Source organism: Mirounga leonina, unplaced genomic scaffold (genome assembly GCF_011800145.1).
Source record: "Mirounga leonina isolate KUSES-001 unplaced genomic scaffold, KU_Mleo_1.0 Mir_151, whole genome shotgun sequence".
Taxonomy (NCBI): Eukaryota; Metazoa; Chordata; class Mammalia; order Carnivora; family Phocidae; genus Mirounga; species Mirounga leonina.
The window spans coordinates 42,196,767-42,217,705 of record NW_023270377.1 but is presented as its reverse complement, the minus strand read 5'-3'; the positions used below and the strand labels follow the sequence as shown (position 1 = coordinate 42,217,705).

Genomic DNA, 20,939 nt, shown 5'->3' with positions numbered 1-20,939 from the left:
CATAATTTTAGAAAAACCTAGTTTTTAGGGCTGAGCCAGAGCTAGAAAGAAAAGCAATAGTGGAGGTTTGTAGATCTCAATTGTAGATGAGAATTTTGAGACTGGCTATCCTAAGAAGATTAAAGTCAGAAGCAGAATTTTCCTAGTGTGATTCAAAAATATTCTAGAATTCCGGATTGAATGAAAGGCAATACCATTTTGAGAGCTTTTGAAGAAAATGTCATGAAACAAATCAGTAGAAACAGTTACCTAAATTCAGGAAAGTTTCCTGAGACAAATTTTGTTCTGTTAAACTTTGGCTCATGGGAGATGACTGACTAAAATGGATTAGCCTGCTGTAGGGAAAGATCTCAAGCAACTCATTATGGGAGATGGAGAGAGAGTGCAAACTAGAGGTCTGCTGGGAAGCACATAAGCTTTAGGTGGTGGCGGTGATGTTTTTGCTGTGACATCTTTCCTGCTTTGCATTGTAGATGAAATAAACTTAGAAAGGAGACTGCAGGGTGGAGAGCATGGAGTTTTGGGCAAAGAAGCCCTGCCATCACCTTTGGTGACCATGAAAGCAGAACTGGAGATTAACATTCTGAACAGAAAGACGATGGGGGAGGAACACAAATACTGACTAGATAATTTTGAACACGCAACCCAACATTCCGCCCTGATGGGAAATAACAGATGAGCCCTAAACCAAAGTCCTAAAACCGAAAAGCGGTAGATAGAGCCGTTTGGGAATGTGCAGTGAGCATCCTTGGTGTTGGGGAAAGTTTGGCTCTCCACGAACAGAACAGCCGTGTAGCTGACCTGGAAATGAAGGGGAGACTGGCTTTCAAGTGTCAGGCCGTCTCTATTCTTAGAGCTCAACTAGAGGACAGAAGATGTGGATGAAACCGCGCCCTTGATGTGGCGGGGCATAAAACCCATGCTGGGACCTGACGCTGTCGTCCTGGCATCAGAATAAACCGTTCATTTCTGCCTGTGGTGACTAACAATGCTGACATGCTCACAAAATAATGTGAAGCATATGGATCGCAAGTGTTTTGAAGTAAAAACTTCTCTAAAGATTTATTTAGGTTCCTTAATTACAGAGTGGTTTGGAGGACTGGCGTGTGGTTTCAGTTTATAGTTATAAATGTTGGCCTTGGTGCTGGGTCCTTGCTGATGTTGCCAGAGAGAAAAAGAACGAGACCGGGAGCAGGGCTTGTGTCCTTGATGGCCTGCCCCCCTTGGTCATCGTTTTAAATAAGTCAAGTCACGATCTGAGTTTATACGTCGTAAGTGTATGATCACAGGTGTACTGTGCTGGGGATGGGCGTGTCAGAGGCCTAAGCCAGTTTTTCCCGTGCTTATGTACCTCAGTTGGTGTATTTTCGAGGCACTTTGAACTCAGTGGCTGTCTAGAATCTTGAAAGAATAACTATCCCTTTTCACCTTTATCTTATATGAAAATATACTCTGTTAGATGAATCAAGCCCAGTCTGGGGGACAGCAGTTAAGTATTTCTGTCTGGACAGACAAGAAAAAAAACCTAAGTGTTTAACTTAAGTGTTTTGATGTGAAAGAAACGCATGGCAGGGTCCCTTGGTGATCTTCTAAAGCTTCGTGTGTGTGTGTGTGTGTGTGTGTGTGTGTGAGTGCGCATGGCATACACATGCACACACACAATCCTATATCGTTATTCATGTTAGCAGTAATTTTGCATCATTTGGGATCTGTGAATGGTGTAGTATATAAAACTAACTTGCAGTCTTAGGAGCATAGGAGAGGTGTATGTTAACCCATGAAGTCAGTGCATATGGATTTGGAAAAGTTCACTTGTAGTTGCCGTGATGTGTTTTCCAGCATTTCTTGCCAATGAGGATAATGACAGTGTCATCTCTGCACTGTTGTCTGGAGGTGCGAGGAACAGGAAGGGGAGGGAGACTGATAAGAAATGGAAGCACTGCTTTTCTTTCTTGCAGGAAGGTCATGAGAAGAAATGAATTTCCTGATTACCATTCTGTGGGGCTCACTCCAGTAGTGACTTTGTCAATACTTGGCGAGAATTCACTCGTTCATTCTTTCGTATTTTGATATTGGCGGTGTCTTATGTTTATAACTGTGCAGGATGGCACAGAGATGAATTAGACAGAAAGGCTGTGCCCTAGAGGAGCTTACCTTCTGGTAAGGGATAAGAAGATGTGTACATAACTAATTGTAACACAAAGATTTCACACGTTTATTTAGGACTTTACAACACTTAAAGAGCTTTTATATAGCCTTCTCAGCTAAAGTATGTGGCTCCATTCTCCAATTTGTACGTGAAGAAACTGCTGTTTGGCCAGGGTGAGGGACTTGCTCAAGGTCAGGCAGGTGGTAAGCTGTGGGTCTGGGGCCTAGAGAATCCTACCCAGGGTGTCTTCTCCCACAGTCACTGTGTTTTTCACTTTCCCTGGTATGCGTGGTGCACATGGGAGCATGCCTGTTTTCACCTGGGGGCATCAGAGAACATGAGAGAAGGATGCTGATTGGTCTTGGGGGGTGAGCAAGGTGCTGGTTAGATAGGGAATGGCTGGGAGGGATTTGAGGGGTGAGTAAGACCTTGCTGGGCAAAAGGAGATCACCATGCACTGGTCACAGAAACAGGCTAAAGCCACCTGCTACTCAAAAAAAGTCCCTTGTGCCAGATATTTCCATTCTTTTTTCTTATTCATACATTGATTCGGCAAATGCATTTAGAGTATACTTATGGGCAAGGCATTGGATTCATTGAAATCACGGTTTAAGAATAAGGCTCGTGGTGGCTCTTTGAGGGCCCCGCAGTAGTCCAGCCGGAAGATAAGATCACAAATAGTCCTAGGAGGATGTGACAAGAGGGGAAGAATGTGGTACGTGGTATTTCTGGGTGCAAGTTACAACTTTCCTGGGAAAGGAATCACAGACGCATCAAGTCATGTCTCAGTCTGAGTTGGATCATTTTTCTTTAAGGAGGCTAACACTTACTTCATAGAACGGTTTTAAGGGTCAAATCTGATTGTGAATATGCGAGCGTCTCATCCTGGCACATCGAAGGTGCTCAGTAAATTGTCAGTATTAATGGTATGACACACTTTCTCAAGAAAAGCCAAAGTCATTGATTGAAAGGCTGTCTGTGGTTTGGTTAGCCAAATTTAAACCCTCCCTGGAGCCTAGCCCTTCACTGGCCTCCTGGTCTCCAGATTGGTCTCCTGTGCACTCTTGTGGCCTGGTCCCAAATGCAGAGGCGGTATATCTGGGTGGTCAGGAGCAGGGCTCAGATCTGGCTCTACTGTGTCCCACTGGCCGTGTGACCTTGGTATGTCACGTCTTCCATGCCACAGTTTCATCATCTGGAGTGGGATTAGTAATAATTTATTAGTAGTTTTGTTGTGAGATTTAAAATGATTAAAGAGGAAGGGCTTGGGGCAGTGCTGGTAAATGTTGCTATTTTTAGCTCTCATTACTATCTACTTCTTATCCAGTCCTGCCACTCTCCTGCTTACAGTCCTGGAGTGTAGTTCCCTATCATCTCTGTTCTAATTTGGAGTCTGCCCATCTCTCTCTCTACCTTGTCACTCATCTGTCCCTTCCTTAGGCTTTGCCTTCCAGTAGCAAGAACTGCTCATAACCCCCCTCCCCCACCCCGCCTAGGTTATTTGTCTTTTGCTTTGTTCCCTAAAAGCCCTGAGTCTTGCTACTATATTCTTGAGGACTGGTTTTTCTACCCCTGAAGATTGTGCAGCTCCATTCCCCATCCCCTGAGGCCTCTGTCTTGTTCTGCAACGTTTGCACATATCTTTCTCATTGCTTTTAACTTGCTGGGTTGCTGTTTTCTGTTTCTCTCTCTCTCCCCTGCCTTTGACTGAGAATTCCTGAGACACAGTTGAGTCTAACTTATCTTTACATTTCCAGCATGTTCTTTACACAAGGTAGATTCTCGATAAGTACTCGTTGATAAATGAATTAGAAGAGGGACTTTACCTATTTTAAACACAGTACCATATTGTCAAAATTATTTTTCAGTTAGCTAGAGGGGGCACATTTTACCTTGTTTGTAGATTTCGAGGCAGGGAAGATCAACCTGAGGACTGACTTGGTCCTCGATAGGGGGCCCTTTGTCATCACAGGGCCCAGTGAGGAGCTTGAGGGCCTGGGACTGGACAAGACCCCTGGCAGACGCATGATACCTCTGGCCTCTGGTGGGTGGTTAGCTTCACTTATGTGTCTGGGAAGGCAGTAGTTCTGTCTTTAGCTTAATGATGCTAATACCAGCTATTTGGTATTTGATAACGTTTTTCTAATGTTCGAAAAAATTTTTTTCTTGTTGTTTTGAAACGAGTGTATTGTTCTGAAAACCTCTACATCGTCCAGTTTTGGGCATGTGATGTGACATTTTCTCCTTGGTTCTCTGAATTGTCCAGATTTTAATACAGTGAACCTTAAGTATCACATGTGGGTTGAATAAAGCAAATCTAAAGAGTACAGTAAATTGGTACCATTTTGTTTACTAGAGAATTCGAAGGAAAAGGTAACATGGGCCACAATGATGGATGGGTTTATTTTTTCCTTTAAGAATTTGAAGGAAATAAAATCTGATGTCTCAGCTTCCTATCTAAAGCATATCAGTGTCCTTTAAAGAGCCTGTGGTTGCATCTGATAAACACATGATAATGAGCTGAATTTTAAGGACTTTTCTCCCATTATCCCCTGCAGCTTTGCCCTGTCAGATGAAGCATACAGATCCCTGAGAGATCAAGATAAGGACCAATGTATTCTCATTACTGGGGAGAGCGGAGCAGGAAAAACAGGTAAGGCCAGCCCTGGACAACCTTCCTTTCTCCTCTCTAGAAGGTAAATGCGGCACAGATGATGTTCGAGCAGAGGGCGGGGCTCATTAGCATGTAGCTGCACAGGGCCACTGTGATGGCTCCTTTGCAGGAGGCTGCTGATTAAGATCATGGGCTGTTCTCTGGGAAGGACTTAACATCTCTCACTTGAAGAAACGGGTAACTGTCAAAGGGATTCCAACCAGTATGGGAGTCTATTTCTGGATTCCAGATCTACTTCAAGGTCTTTTACCTTTCCTCCAAGGCCCCAGACCTTTGAGGTCTTACCACTTCTTTGATGAATGACAGATTGTTTGGGCTTTGAGAGGCCACAGGCACATCTTACCTCTGCTAAAGAGTGAGGAGGGAATATACCAGAAAAATGCTTAATTTTACTCTAAAGACTTTGAAGCCTAAGGAATTGAGATTTTCTATATATTTCTAGATAGGCTAGCAACCTCCCCGTAACACAAACCCTTGAATGGAGAGATTATGCTTTTTTTCTTGTGCTTGTAATAAAAACAATTCGTGTGATTGATGATGCTTTTGAGTGAAAAGATGATTTTACACTTGATGCCCAGCTAACCTGGAAAAAATTTAGAAGAGCTGTGCTCTGTGAGTCCAGACTTGGGCAGGTTAAAACCACTGTTGTCAGTGAGTTTCTTTGATGGAACTGATAAGTCCCTGAAGGAGGAGGATGATGAGGGAGATGGTATTTTCACAGCCATTTTATCTGTAAAATGTTCTCGTTTTATACGCAAGACTCTGATGAATCTACTAGTTTGCTAAAAAGGGATTTAAACATTTCTACTTTGCTTGGCTATTAAGTGATCAGATTAGCATACTTTGAGTCTCTGATTATTAAGAGAAGAAAATTGTCCATGGTTATTTCAGTCATCTGACCGAAATGGATATTTTGTTCATAAGCCCCTCCTAAAATTTGTGCCTTTGAAGTCTTATTGACTGACATGTAAGAATGGAAAGTAACAGGGGCGCCTGAGTGGCTCAGTCGGTTAAGTGTCTGCCTTTGGCTTTTGGCTCAGTCATGATCCTGGAGTCCTGGGATTGAGCCCAGTGTTGGGCTCCCTGCTCAGTGGGGACTCTGCTTCTCCCTCTCCCGCTGCCCCACCCCGTTTGTGCTCACTTGCTCTCTCTCACATAAATAAATAAAATCTTAAAAAAAAAAAAAAGAATGGAAAGTAACAGAAAGCATAGTCTCATATTGGAAGGGATTGTAGTTGTACACTGCCTACTGTAGGGTCCTTCCCATAGAACAGCCAGACTCCCTTCTTTTGTAGTGATGGAGGGCTCACTGCTTTGCAAAGCCGACTCCTACACTTGCCATACAGGTTCAGCTAACACAAGTTCTTTCTTACCTAGAGTTGGATTCTGCCTCTACCGAGTGGTCTTACCTCTGCAGTCTGGAACCTTATCCAGTTAGTGTACTTTCTTTTCTATGGGGCAGTCACTCAGTTATTTGAAGTCATCCATCGTGTCTCCCTAGGGCTAAACATCCCTTGTCTTCACAAATTTCCCATGTAATGCACATTCATTTATTCATTCATCCAGGAAATAATTTTCTTCTAAGATTTATTTATTTATTTTAGAGGGGTAGGGAGGGGCAGGAGGAGAGAATCCTCAAGCAGACTTCCCGACACGGGGCCCAGTCCCAGGACCGCGAGACCATGACCTGAGCCAAAACCAACTCAGCCACTCTACCGGCTGAGCCACCCATGAGCCCCTGGGAAATAATTTTTGAGGACCAGTAGGAATACTAATAAGGTGAAAGGTACTGTGCTAAGTACTAGTGGTACATTGGTGAGCCAGACGCCATCCTGGTCCTTATAGAATTTGTAAACTAGTGGAGGAGATAGACGATAGCTCTGTGTTTTATATACATGTACATAGTATATATACTAAATATACACATATACATATATTGTATGTATGCATGTATACATATAGTCTATATACAAAATGTTAAGTGCAGTGAAGCAAAAGTAGAGGGTGCTTTTAAGAGCATTTAATAGGAGGATTAGATCTCATTCTCCAATCCCTGACTATCATGGTCCTATTATTCTGGAATAATCCCATTTTGTCTATATGCTTCACAAAATTACATCCCAAGAAGAGAGAGAGACAAAATAAATACTTCAAGTTTGGTCTTGGTTATAGTGGAACTATTCCCCCTTTTAATATGGCTACCAGGCTTCTGTTAATATGACACATGTATGGAATCATACCAGTCTTTTCATCAAGCAAGATATTGTAGGTTTTTGTTTTTGTTTAAAGATTTTATTTATTTACTTATTAGAGAGCGAGCGAGAGAGAAACAGCATGAGAGAGGAGAGGGTCAGAGGGAGAAGCAGGCTCCCCGCCGAGCCGGGAGCCCGATGTGGGACTCGATCCCAGGACCCTGGGATCATGACCTGAGCCGAAGGCAGTCGCTTAACCAACTGAGCCACCCAGGCGCCCGATATTGTAGGTTTTTTGAATCCACTTCTGTTAAGTCAGATATGCTCAATCTAGTATTGTCCATCAAAGTTATTGTAAGCTTAAATGTAGAATCTTTTATTTATTTTTATAAATTTTAGACCATTGTTAAAGCCGCTTGTGAAACTGACAAATTCTGATTCTGTTCCCTCCCGTAGAACCACTGTTGTGCCATTGGGTAATAACACTAGCTACCCTGCATAAGTACACATTGTGCTGGGCATTGTGCTTTAGCATATTACATGCGTAAGTATTCTTCTTATCCCCATTTTTATCATGGGGAAATTGAGCCACAGAAAGGTTAACCAACTTGTCCAAACTTCCTAGTGAGAAAGTGACAGAGCTGGGATTTTGAACACAGGTATATATAAAGCTCTAGAGTCCCCACTTGTCTTAGTCAGTTCCGCCTGATTTAACAAAATGCCGTAGACTGGGTGGCTTAAACAACAGATATTTATTTCTCACAGTCCTGGAGGCTGGGAAGTCCAAGATCAAAGTGCTTGCTGATTTGGTTCCTGGTGAAAACCTTCTATCTGTGTTGCACATGGGAGAGATAGAGATAGAGACAGAGAGAGAGATAGAGACAGAGAGAGGATGAGTGAGAGTGAGATAAGCACACTAATCCCATCACTGGAAGTTTGTGAGTTTTTGAGGAACCTCTGTACTGTCCTCCATGGTGGTCGTACCAATTTACATTCCCACCAACAGTGCACAGGGCTTTCCTTTTCACATTTTCTCCAGCGCTTGTTACCTCTTGCTTTTCTTGATAATAGCCATTCTGACAAGTACCAGGTTGTTATTTTGAATTGCATTTCTCTGCTGATATGGAGCACATCCTCAGGTACCTGTTAGCCATTTCAGTGTCTTATTTGGAAAAATACCTATTCAAGTCCTTTGCTTATTTTTACATCAGATTATTATTATTATTTATTGCTATTGAGTTGTATGAGTTACGTATTAACTGTTTATCAGATACATGACTTGTCAAGTATTTCCTGCATTTTGTAGGTTGCCTTTCCATTTATTGATTGTTTCTTTGGCTCTACAGAGCTTTTTAGTTTGATGCAGTCCCACTTGTTACTTTTGCTGTTTATACTTCGCATGTCATGGCCAAGAAATCATTGCTAAGACCAATGTCAAAGAACTTTTGCCTTATGTTTTCTTTTAGGATTTTTTATGGCTTCAGGTTTTAGAGTTAGGTCTTTAATCCATTTTGAGTTACTTTTTGTGAGTGGTATAAGATAGGGTTCAGATTTATTTTGCATGTGAATATCCTATTTTGCCAACACCATTTATTGAAAAGACTGTCTTTTCCCTATTGAGTATTCTTGGCTCCCTTGTGAAATATTAGTTGACTGCATATGCACGGTTTTATTTCTGGGCTCCTCTGTTCTGTTTTTTTGGTCTATGTATCTATTTTTATGCAAGTACCATACTATTTACTATAGCTTTGTAGTGGTTTGAAATCAGGAATTATAGTGCTTCTAGGTTTATTCTTCTTTCTGAAGATTGCTTTGGCTGTTTGTAGTCTCTTTGTAGTTCTGTATAAATCTTAGGATTGTTTTTTTCTTTTTCTGTGAAAAATGCCATTGGAATTTTGATAGGGATTACATTGAATCTATAGATTACTTTGGGTAGTATGGACATTTTAATACCATAAATTCTTTCAATCTGTGAATATAGGGTATTTTTCCATTTATTTGTGTCTTTAATTTTCTTTCATGAGTGTCTTATGAGATCTTTCACCTCCTTGGTTAAGTTTTTCCTAAGTATTTTATTGTTTTTGATGTTATTGTGAATAGGATTGTTTTATTTCTTTTTCAGATACTTTGTTGTTAGTATAAAGAAACACAACTGATTTTGTATGTTTATCTTGTATCCTGCAACTTCATTGAATTAGTTTATTAGTTCTAACAGTTCTTTTGGTGGCATCTTCAGAGTTTTCTATATGTAAGATCATGTCCTCTACAGAGACAATTTTACTTCTTTCTGATTCTGGTGTCTTTTATTTCTTTTCCTTGCATAATTGCTCTAGCTTCCACTACCATGTCGAATAGGAGTGGTGAGAGTGGGCAACTTTGTCCTGTTCCTCATCTTAGAGGAAAAGCTCTCAACCTTTCACCATTGAGTATGATGTCAGCTGTGGGCTTGTCATTTATGTCCTTTTCTATGTTGAGGTACGTTCCTTCTATACCCAATCAGTTGAGAGTTTTTATCATGAAAGGTTTTTAAATTTCATCAAATGCCTTTTTGCATCTATTGAGATGGTCATATTTTTATCTTTTATTCTGTTAATGTGATGTATCACTTTTATTGATTTGCACATGTTAAACCATCTTTGCATCTTAGGGATAATATCAATTGATCATGAAGTATGATCCTTTTTTTTTTTTTTTTTAAGATTTATTTATTTTGAGAGAGAGCTGTTGATTATGTGAGTGGGGGGAGGGGCAGAAGGAGAGGGAGAGAATCCAGAAGCAAGACTTCCCACTGAGCATGGAGCCTGATGCAGGGCTTGATCCCAGGACCCTGAGATCATGACCTTAGCCGAAATCAAGAGTGGGACGCTCAACTGACTGAGCCACCCAGGCACCCCAGTGTATGATCCTAAAAGTCTTTGAATTCAGTTTGGTAGTATTTTTTGAGAATTTTAGCATCTTTTTTCATCAGGGATATTGATCTGTAGTTTTCTTGTAGTATCTTTATCTGGCTTTGGTATCAGTGTAAGTTTGGCTTTATAAAATGAGTTTGGAAGTGTTACCTCTTCTTCAGTGTTTTGGAAGAGTGAGAGGGATTGGTGTTAATTCTCCCCTAAATGTTTGGTAGAATTCAACAGTGAAACCATCTAATTTTGGGTTTTTCTTTTTGGGGAGGTTTTTGATTATTGATTCAATCTTACTTGTTACTGTTCTGTTTACCACAGTTCAGTCTTGGTAGTTTGTATGTTTCTAGGAATTTATCCATTTCTTCTAGGTTGTCCAATTTGTTGGCATGTAATTGTTCATAGTAGCCTCTTAAGGTTCTTTGTATTTATATGGTATTTGTTGAATGTCTCCTCTTTCATTTATAATTTTATTTATTTGAGACCTCTCTTTTTTCTTGGTTAGTTTAAAGGTTTGTCAGTTTGGTTTATCTTTTCAAAGAACCATCTCTTAGTTTTATTGATCTTTTCTGTCATTTTCCAGTTCTGTGTTTCATTTACTTCTAATTGATATTATTTCCTTCTTTCTGCTAACTTTGGGCTTAGTTTGTTACTCTTTTTTGGTTCCTTGAGGTGTAATACTAGGTTTGTTTGAGATCTTTCTTTATTCTTGATGTATACATTTGTGATAAACTTTCCTCCTAAAAGTTGCATCTCCTAAGTTTTGATACATTGTTTTTCCATTTTCATTTGTCTCAAGATACTTTTGTATAAACATTTTAATGGTTTCTATTGCACTAAAATAAATGTCAAGTCCATTGTGCTTGCTATATAAGATTCTGTGTGATCTAGTCCCTACCTACTTCTGCACCTTTCTCTCTTGCTTTTCTCCTTTTCAATAATTGCAGCTTGTGCTACTTTTCATTAAAAGTTTTGCTCTCTATTATATATAGACATATAAAACTATATATAGTTTCCTATCCCTTTTCAGATCATTCATCTGAATCTCTGGGTATGGGCTCTAAACCTCTGTTTGCTCAGAAATTTGTGACATCTTTAGCCATTCAGAACTCTCTCTTTAAAAGGACACTGGTGTCTTGCGAGAAAGTTTTTGCCTCTCTTCTGTCACTAACCAGTTCTTTCTTATGAAACAATTAAATTCTTAGAAGTAGTACAGCTTCTTGTTACTTTCCAAGCTGACCAATGGAAATGTTGCAAGGCAAGTTAAAAACCATGTCTCTTGACAGGAGGCATTTGTAGTGGTGTATCTCATGCCCCCCCACTCCTTACCTCGATCCTTTTGACTGTATCTACAAGCCTAGTCACTTCATACCTTTCTTTTCATTTAAGCATGAGGGAGGAAGAGATGAAATTATTCCTATGGCTATTAATTTTTTTTAGGTTTTTACTAATTCTTCATCATGACTAAAGATACATTTTTTGAGAGTCTGATTGTATCACTTTGTTCCTAAGTGAGTCATCAGAAGTGGGTTGTGACACATGAAAAAGTGCTCAATATCGCTCAGCATCAGGGAAATCCAAATCAAAACCTCAATGAGATACCACCTCACACCAGTCAGAATGGCTAAAATTAACAAGTCAGGAAACGACAGATGTTGGCGGGGATGCAGAGAAAGGGGAACCCTCCTACACTGTTGGTGGGAATGCAAGCTGGTGCAGGCACTCTGGAAAACTGTATGGAGGTTCCTCAAAAAGTTGAAAATAGAGCTACCATATGATCCAGCAATTGCACTACTGGGTATTTACCCCAAAGATACAAAAGTAGGGATCCGAAGGGGTACGTGCACCCCGATGTTTATAGCAGCAATGTCCACAATAGCCAAACTGTGGAAAGAGCCAAGATGTCCATCGACAGATGAATGGATAAAGAAGAGGTGGTATATATATACAATGGAATATTATGCAGCCATCAAAAGGAATGAGATCTTGCCATTTGTAACGACGTGGATGGAACTGGAGGGTATTATGTTGAGTGAAATAAGTCAAACAGAGAAAGACATGTATCATATGATCTCACTGATATGAGGAATTCTTAATCGCAGGAAACAAACTGAGTGTTGTTGGAGTGGGGGGTGGGGTGGGAGGGATGGGGTGGCTGGGTGATAGACACTGGGGAGGGTATGTGCTCTGGTAAGTGCTGTGAATTGTGCAAGACTGTTGAATCTCAGATCTGTACCTCTGAAACAAATAATGCAATATATGTTAAGAAAAAAAAAGAAGAAGAAGAAGGTAGCGGGAGGGGAAGAATGAAGCGGGGGAAATCGGAGGGGTAGACGAACCATGAGAGACGATGGACTCTGAAAAACAAACAGGGTTCTAGAGGGGAGGGGGGTGGGAGGATGGGTTAGCCTGGTGGTGGGTATTGAGGAGGGCACATTCTGCATGGAGCACTGGGTGTTGTGCACAAACAATTAATCATGGAACACCTCATCTAAAACTAATGATGTAATAATGTATGGGGATTAACATAAGAATAATAAAAAAAAAAAGTGGGTTGTGGTCACTGGCTTGACTGGTGTTGGCCACGTCTTCATCTCCTCTGGAACATACATTCCAAGAAGACAACACATCCACTAATGAGCCATGTCAGCGCGTGACCACCTCCTTCTCAGAGAGTTCTAAACCACACTGCCCCCTCCTGCAGTGAGTTTCCATCTCCCAGTGGATTCACGTGTCTTTCTTATTGAAAAGCTAAGTGGAGGTTGATGGTACTGGGTTGGTGTTCAGTCTTTTCCAAGAAAAACAAAAGCACCTCATTCCTCTGGTAGAAATCTAGTGGGATGGAGTTCATTCTTCTGTTCTGTAGTTTTTCTCTTCTCTTGATATTTTGTTATGTAATAACTTGTCCTTTGGGTTTCAGTATCCCACTCACCACTTGGAATCCTTTTCTCCCTATCATCCTCCCCAGATTTTGTCCTTCCTAGGATCCCTTTGCCCTCTGTCATAAGAACGGACAGCTGCTTCTTGGCCTTTGCTTTTTTCCCTCTGGTAGGGCTGTTCTATTTACAGCACACAAGGTGAGGTGCTGCTTCAGGTGGGAAGCTGGAGGAGGGTACCATAGCCATTCTCAAGCAGTGCTTCTCGAACCTTCCACCGTGAAACACTGGTCTCTCTCCTCCCCAAACCTGTTCCTGACTGATACCAGAAAAATGAAATAAAAGAAGACATAGAAGAACCAATCTCTAATTGTTTTTCATTTAAAGAGACAAAATAAAAGACCAAATTGCTATAAAAACTTATAAAAACCTATTCTCATGTGTAGACTGGGAATAGTCCATGGACCTACCAACTTTGAATAGTGATGGTTTTTGGATCATACTTTGAATAGCACTGCCTAGAGGTCATTTGATGCATTTGTCTTATTTTTGAGCTACTGTGATTCCTGGATCTTGTGATCTTCAGCTGTCCATTGTCATTAAACCTCCTAGTGCTGGGAGGTGGACCCTAGTCCTGAGTGAGAGCTGCTGTTTTAAAATATCCACTCAAATACACTCTTTGGTAGCTGCTAATAAGCTCTTCCTTTTCATTTACAGATCCCAACAGCATCTCCTACATCTCTGTCCCCAGGGACATTTAGTGCTTCACTTACTGATTCATCTTTTTCTACTTTTCTTTCACTTTGCAAGGAGTGGTACAAAAATTGCCTCAAAATTTATTATGGTTTTAGTTGTCATTACACTATCCATCTGAGTAAAGCATAGAATTTATGTGTTGATTAATGTCTCTGGTTCATGGAGATTACTTACGGGAAAATGAAATGATGGAAAATAATACACAGATTGTAGCATGGTAGTGTGAGGAGTTTGGAGATGGGGTTTTGTCAGTTCTGTGGGGAAGAGGGATGCCAGGGCACTTTTGAAATGCCCCATTATCTTGACCACTGAAATTGTTTTTGAGTACACATCGTTATTAAAGATTTTGTTGGTAATTAAATGAAAGAAGAAGAGAACTAACATTTATGGAGGGCCTAGAATGCGCTGTAGAGTTTATGCACAGTATGTCTTTTTGGTAAGAATCTTTACTTGATAGCTTATACAGGACTACCCTGCAGTATTAGAGGGCTTATTTTACAAGAAGTAATTAATTTAATGAGGTTGTAAACCCCCTTGGCGGATGATGATGTTATTGGCCTTAAGCAGTGGAGATATTCTTATGCTGCACGGTTATATAATATGGGCATTCAGGGAGAGGCATGAACTCTTTGAGTCCTTTGGGGTCCTATTTAATTCATTACTGCTGTGCTAAATAAAAAATTCATCATGCCTCATAAAAGTGCCCAAGTATTTCTAGGCAGTGAACTCAGAATTCACTACTGTGAATACAGATAGTTTGTGGAGAATCATTCAAGAGCTGATGGGGGCAGGGGACGTAGAACGTGAAGGAACCATCATAACTACATTGTTTCAAAGACATTACAATAAATCTGTGGGCCTAAGAAGATGATCCTGACATAAGAAAACAGCATAAATCATTTGGTTTCTAATTTTACAGTTACATCAGTTTCTAGGAACTCTCCAACCATCAGCTAGGAGAGTTATGAAGCCTGCCCTGCTCATTAAGACTTTTGGTTCTGAACCCCAACTGACCTTGTACGACTTTACATCTCCTTACGGAGGTGTCCCAGGGAGGCAGAACAGCTAAGCAGACTGAAGCCCCAAATATAGTGAGCTTTTGTTTTGTTTCTTCCCCGTGTGAGAAAGGCCTCTCTTGATCCACATGTTTTATATTCATTATCAGAGATCTCGTGGCCAAACTTTCGGAAGCAGAGCAACTTGTATATAGCGTTGTATTTCAGTGAAAACACTGCCCGTCATGACTCCTCTTAGAGGAAAAGCCGTATTGCTCATCGCGAGACCCAGGCTCTTTGTACCACAACTGGAACGGTTTGAGGTCACCTGTCTGGTTAGTTTGGATAGGCTGCAGCTGGCTTGCTGTACAGCCTTGCAGGCTCGTGGCTGCTAAGAAGGGTGTGCCTCTGGGTTGCAGAATCTCTCTTTCATTGTACACAGAGGTGGCCTCACTGATTGAGGTAGTCTTACTCTTTAGGTCACTGGACCGTGAGACCTATGTAAGCTCAGTCTCTAGAAAAACTTGGATCTTTTTTCTTTTTTTAGATTTTATGTATTTATTTGGGGGGGAGGAGCACAAGCACAGGGAGGGACAGAGGGAGAGGGAAGAAGCAGACTCCCCGCTGAGCAGGGAGCCCGATGCGGGACTCGATCCCAGGACCCTGGGATCATGACCTGAACCGAAGGCAGACGCTTAACCAAACTGAGCCACCCAGGTGCCCGGAAAAACTTGGATATTTTAACCAAGGAGTTAGAGAAGTATAGAAGCAGATAAATATATCAGTATATGTGTGTGTGGAAATGTGTGGCTCTGTTTGCTTTATGACATATATGTGTGTTATGTGATCTATACGTGACATGCATGGTGTTGCATGTACTATGAATGCATACATGGATACCTATTAACTCCTGGATAAATTACGGGAAGTTCTGTGAAGAAAACTCGAATAAGCCTTGCTTGTACCCATACGTTTTTGGTTTTTTTTTGTTCCTGATACCATGATTGAATCCATGGGAGCCTGCTCAGTTAACATGCACAGGTTTTGCAGTTTTAGCAGCAAGATTCCCATCCTGCTGTCCTCATGAGCGCAAATGTCTTTCACTGAAATGTTTTTCCTTTCTCATCCACCTACTACTACTTTGCCGTGCTTTCTTTCATAAAAAAAGTTATTACGTAATTATATGATTATGTAATAATTGCATAATAACAGATGATACATATTGTTCACAGTCTTTTACAAGGTACCAGAGAATACAGAGTTAAATTCTCATTTTTTCCTTATCAGGAATTTAAAATGCCCAAATCTCTATCTTCTGTAACCCCTTTCGTTGATATGAATCTGATCCAGATATTCAGATTTAGAAGTATTTTGTGACAGGCCATTTGCCCATTAGTGCAGAATATCTGTTCAACCCTAGATGTCCTACCATTTTCTGGTGAGAAGAGACTTTACTTCGAAGACTTAATATTATGTTTGTCTGACTGTTGATGAATTTTAGGATTCAAGTCACATTCAAACATATATATGTACATAAATTTACATATGTGAAGTATCTACGAGTGAGAGAAAACGATGAACTAAGAATTGATTCTAAGCAAATGCTGTTATGTTTTGCCAGTTTTAAATGCCAGTGTTTTTAGGTCTAAAATAGTTGTGCTTTTCAGAGTTTTGTGTATACATGAAGAGTATACTTTTTTGTCTCAAGTAGAATCATTTTCTGTTTTTACAATGTACATGAAAGACATTGTCATTGAAGAGTATGATTACTGGATTAAAGTATCCACGGTCTGTTCAAGAGTGTTGTTTTGGAAAATGCTTATAATTGTATACCGTGATTGCCAAGGTCATGTTTAGTTGGTTTCTGTAACAATCTACATAATCCAAAAACTGGACTTTGAGATATGGAAGATGATAATTCTTGATTCTTAGAAATATATTTCATTCATAGAGGTTATTACATGAAGCTTTGATTTGGATAAATATCTAAGTACTTGAATAAAGATACAAATTTATTTGAACTTTAGTACAGAAGGGCCAAAAGGAAATGAAGCAGAAAGCTTCATGAGATAATCTTATTTCCTGTTTCCAGCATGGTGAAATATTACAAGAACAGTCTTCTAAACTATGTTGGACCTTGCAACATATCCTTACTGTTCTATTTATTTCTCTGAAGTAGTGAGTATCTCATGAGCTGCTTAAGTTAAAGATCAAGTATTATGTCAAGAAAAAATATTATAAGAGTTGTCTCTTTTAGATAATGAGACTGTTTAAAGAAAACTACTCTTAATCCCGGCTTCCAAAAATGAATTATCAAAATGAATCCAGGATTAGATTTCCTGAAGATAGTGAAGAATTGAATATACAAACTTTTTAACAATTTAGGAATAAGTATCCTTGAACTATATTTAAAAATTATATTTGAATTACTTAAATAGATTTTAAGGTTAATAAAAGTCATTCCTAATTTCAATTAAGTCCTCTTTCTATCTCAATAGATATTGTGGGTTTATACACAGTTTAACAACCAGATGTAAGTTCAATCCAGATTCCAAAAGATCTGCTCCTTGTACCATTTTTAAACAGATTTGACCCTGAGAAAACTTGATTCTTTTCATACTGGCCATTAAAAAGTCTCTGAGACCAAATCAACAGCCGCCAGAGAATTTTGATTCTTGGTTGATTCCTGTGTCCCACCCCCACCCCAGCATTTTGTCCCTAAGAGTCCATCCTGGTCCAGAACTGGATTTCCAGAGAACTCGGTGTGGTCGTGTAGCTAAACTTGATGTTTGGCTACAGTGAGGTCCATAATCACTGGAATAAGCAAAACAGCCTGACCTGGACTTTTAATATTTATTGTCAGTTTACCTAAAAGGAAACTTACCTTTTCATCTAAAGTATATGTGTGTGTGTGTGTGTATTTGCCACAATCTGAGACCGTTATTGTGCCTCTAAATGCTTTCAGTCTTGCCATAGTGTAATGGGTAGAAAGGCCAGAAATTCTTGTTAGGGATATAATAACATATGTGAGGGTAGAGGCGAGGATGGGGAGCGGAGGTACCAATGAGAAAGTGGAATGATGAGAAAGCAGGCCTGGAGGTGAGTTGCTTCAAAGGCCAGACTGCTGAGTTGGGATGTGTGGGTAACTGAGGAGAGGTGGCCCAGCATTGGAGACCAGACAGCACAGGATGTCAGGAATTTCCTGGGAGGGCAGCCTCTCCTGAACTTGAAAGCCATAGAGCCTAGAAAGAAAGTATCCTGAAGTGACCAGAAGAAGAGTTCCAGCTCGGACCGATGGGTAGAGGGAATTGTGGCACCAGGAAGTCAAATGACATGTGATAGCATATAAACTCTTTGTCCATATATAATTCACCAGCTTTTAGATGCTGAAACCCTGAGAACAGTGGGAAATGTAGTTCAGAAACTTTACACAGTGGAAGGTGTGTGAAGGAACAGTGCCCTTTGGAGGAAGAGAATCACAGAGATGAAGAGATTGGCATTTCTCAGTTGCAGCCCCTAAAAGGAGACAATAGAAATCAGCCATCACAGACCACCAGAGAACCTGTGTGGACCCATTTTCATTACCCAGAAAGCACGTTGAAGGAAGACTTAACTGCAAGCATGGCAGAAATACCCAGTCTCCCACCTCATTTCTCAGGGTTCCATGAGATTGTTTGCTTTCCCTCTACCCTATTTGCTCCTGCCTCAGGCCTAGAGAACTTTGTGTGACCTGATATAGATTCTTGGTGCTCAGTGGCTTGTTAGTCAATGCTTTGGGGTTGTTCTAAAGTCCTAAAGCAAGTGCCAGGCAGTGTGCCCAAGGTGAATTCCGGTTGTTCATTTATTGCTTCTTCGTGGTGGGCAGTGGGACTGGAAGCCACCTGTCGGTCTCTGTATGAGAAATGGCAGTGTTGAGATCTGCCCCCTTATGCCTGTGGGCAGAGGTATCATCACTCAGATCTGAGGAAGCCTTCCTGCTCTCAGACGGTGGCACTCGTGCGCAGACTTCAGAGAAAGCAAGACTTCTGATGAGTCTCCTTACCTCGGCCGCCCAAATGAAGGTGTGTGTTGAATTCTGCTGACAGTTAATAGTTGAGCCCTTCCCTGGTTATGGAAAATCAGAATGAGGACAGCTCAGTGAGAAACAGATTCCATGGCAAACCAGTCTGGGAAGTGTAGCATTCTCGAGCCTTTTCCAGAATTCCACCATGCATGTGATCCTCCAGGAAACCCTTTAAAAAGAAACCTATTTCATTTCATCTAATTCATTTAACTTCGGACATCATTTTCCCTGAATATCTATTAATATTCCTTGGAAGGCACTATTCAAAAGATCAGGTCCTAAGAAGCAGATGCTGAGAGAGGACACAGGCTGATAGACACCAAAAGATAAAACCACCAAAAACAAATCTTGCCCACCTTTGAGCTAAGAATTCTTTGTATGCTTCAGGGTGGCCAGCTTCTTTTAGCAGCTTACCTTTCAGAGTTCCTGGTGAAACCTTTGAAAACAACTGTGCCCAATAAAAGCTAGCTTTCTTGTTACCAAATCCTTACATTAGTGGCTTAGTTTTTTAATTGAGTTGAAGAGTAACTAATTTAGTCTAGTTGTGAGCAAACTAGTTTGATTTAGAAACTATTTTTGAGGAGGACAGTTCTTTTAAACTTTAAAAATACTTTTGTAGCCTTTCGGCCGGAACCGCCATCTTCCAGTAATTCACCAAAATGACCAACACAAAGGGAAAGAGGAGAGGTACCCGCTATATGTTCTCTAGACCTTTTAGAAAACATGGAGTTGTTCCTTTGGCCACATACATGCGAATCTATAAAAAAGGTGATATTGTGGACATCAAGGGAATGGGCTCTGTTCCAAAAGGAATGCCCCACAAATCTTACCATGGCAAAACTGGAAGAGTCTACAGGGTCACCCAGCATGCTGATGGCATTTTTGTAAACAAACAAGTTAAGGGCAAGATTCTTGCCAAGAGAATTAATGTACGCATTGAGCATATTAAACACTCAAAGAGCCGAGACAGCTTCCTGAAGCGTGTGAAGGAAAATGATCAGAAAAAGAAGGAAGCCAAAGAGAAAGGTACTTGGGTTCAGCTGAAGCGCCAGCCTGCCCCACCCAGAGAAGCACACTTTGTGAGAACCAATGGAAAGGAGCCCGAACTGCTGGAACCCATTCCCTATGAATTCATGGCATGATAAATGTAAAGAAAACAAAAGACCTCAAGACTGTAAAAATGTTTCTCTCAATTGAGTAGAAGTGTGGTGTCCTTTCCCCCCAAAAAATATTTAAAGCAAAAAAAAAAAATAAATAAAATAAATAAATAAATAAATAAATAAAAATACTTTGTAAAGCTACCCAGGTTACCAGGTTATTTTTGCCTTGAATTATCTGTGTATAATATTGTAATTATGTGTGAATGATTGCTTTAAGATAGTTCTTCTGACATGTTGTTGGCTCTATTACTCAGCAAATTTTTTTTCATACTGGTGATAATCTTCAAGCACAATTCCTATTATATCTGAAGTAAGGACGTCATTGAAAAGAAAGCACAAATATTTTTTTTAATTTTTAATTTTTTTGCTTTTATTTAAATTCCAGTTAACACACAGTATAATATTAGTTTTAGGTATATAATTTAGTGATTCAGCACTTAGATACAATACCCGATGCTCATCATAACCAGTACACTCCTTAATCCCTATCACCCATTTAACCCATCCCCCAACCCCCATGCCCTCTGGTGACCATCAGTTTGTTCTCTATAGTTAAAGAGTCTGGGGTGCCTGGGTGGCTCAGTCATTAAGCGTCTGCCTTCAGCTCAGGTCATGGTCCCAGGATCCTGGGATCGAGCCCCGCATTGGGCTCCCTGCTCAGTGGAGAAGCCTACTTCTCCCTCTCCCACTCCCCCTGCTTGTGTTCCCTCTCTCACTGTCTGTCAAATAAATAAATAAAATCTTAAAAAAAGAGTCTGTTTCTTGGTTTGCCTCTCTATTTTTCCCTTCTCTGATCATTTGTTTTGTTTCTTAGATTCCACATACAAGTAAAATCATACAGTATTTGTCTTTCCCTGACTGACGTATTTCACTCAGCATAATACTCTCTAACTCCAGCCACATCATTGCAAAATGGATAGACTTGATTCGTTTTGATGGCTGAGTAATATTCCATTGGATATATTCACCATATCTTCTTTATCCATTCATCTGTCAGTGGACACTTGGGCTCTTTCCATAGTTTGGCTATTGTTGATAATGCTGCTGTAAACATCGAGGTGCAGGTGCCCCTTCAATTCAGTATTTCTGTATCCTTTGGGAAATACCTAGTAGTGCAATTGCTGGATCGTAAGGTAGTTCTATTTTTAACTTTTTGAGGAAACTCCGTACTGTT

General features: G+C 40.4%; 2 protein-coding genes across 5 annotated transcripts in view; both read left to right on the top strand.

Annotated features, from left to right (window-relative positions):
• MYO1B (myosin IB) overlaps positions 1 to 20,939 on the top strand; it is a 184,083-nt gene that overhangs the window by 84,868 nt on the left and 78,276 nt on the right. For all 4 annotated transcript variants that reach the window (XM_035007505.1, XM_035007504.1, XM_035007503.1 and 1 more), the window contains one exon: positions 4,708 to 4,802. In XM_035007505.1, coding sequence (XP_034863396.1) covers positions 4,708 to 4,802 — 95 coding nt within the window. The remainder of the gene's footprint in view (positions 1 to 4,707; positions 4,803 to 20,939) is intronic.
• LOC118012202 (60S ribosomal protein L21-like) lies at positions 16,980 to 19,842 on the top strand. Its single transcript, XM_035007506.1, has one exon. It carries the CDS (start codon positions 19,265 to 19,267, stop codon positions 19,745 to 19,747), a length of 483 nt encoding a protein of 160 aa, XP_034863397.1. The 5' UTR covers positions 16,980 to 19,264; the 3' UTR covers positions 19,748 to 19,842.

Coding starts and splice junctions, on each gene's coding strand:
- LOC118012202 (XM_035007506.1), top strand. CDS start 19,265: ATGACCAACACAAAGGGAAAGAGGAGAGGTACCCGCTATATGTTCTCT.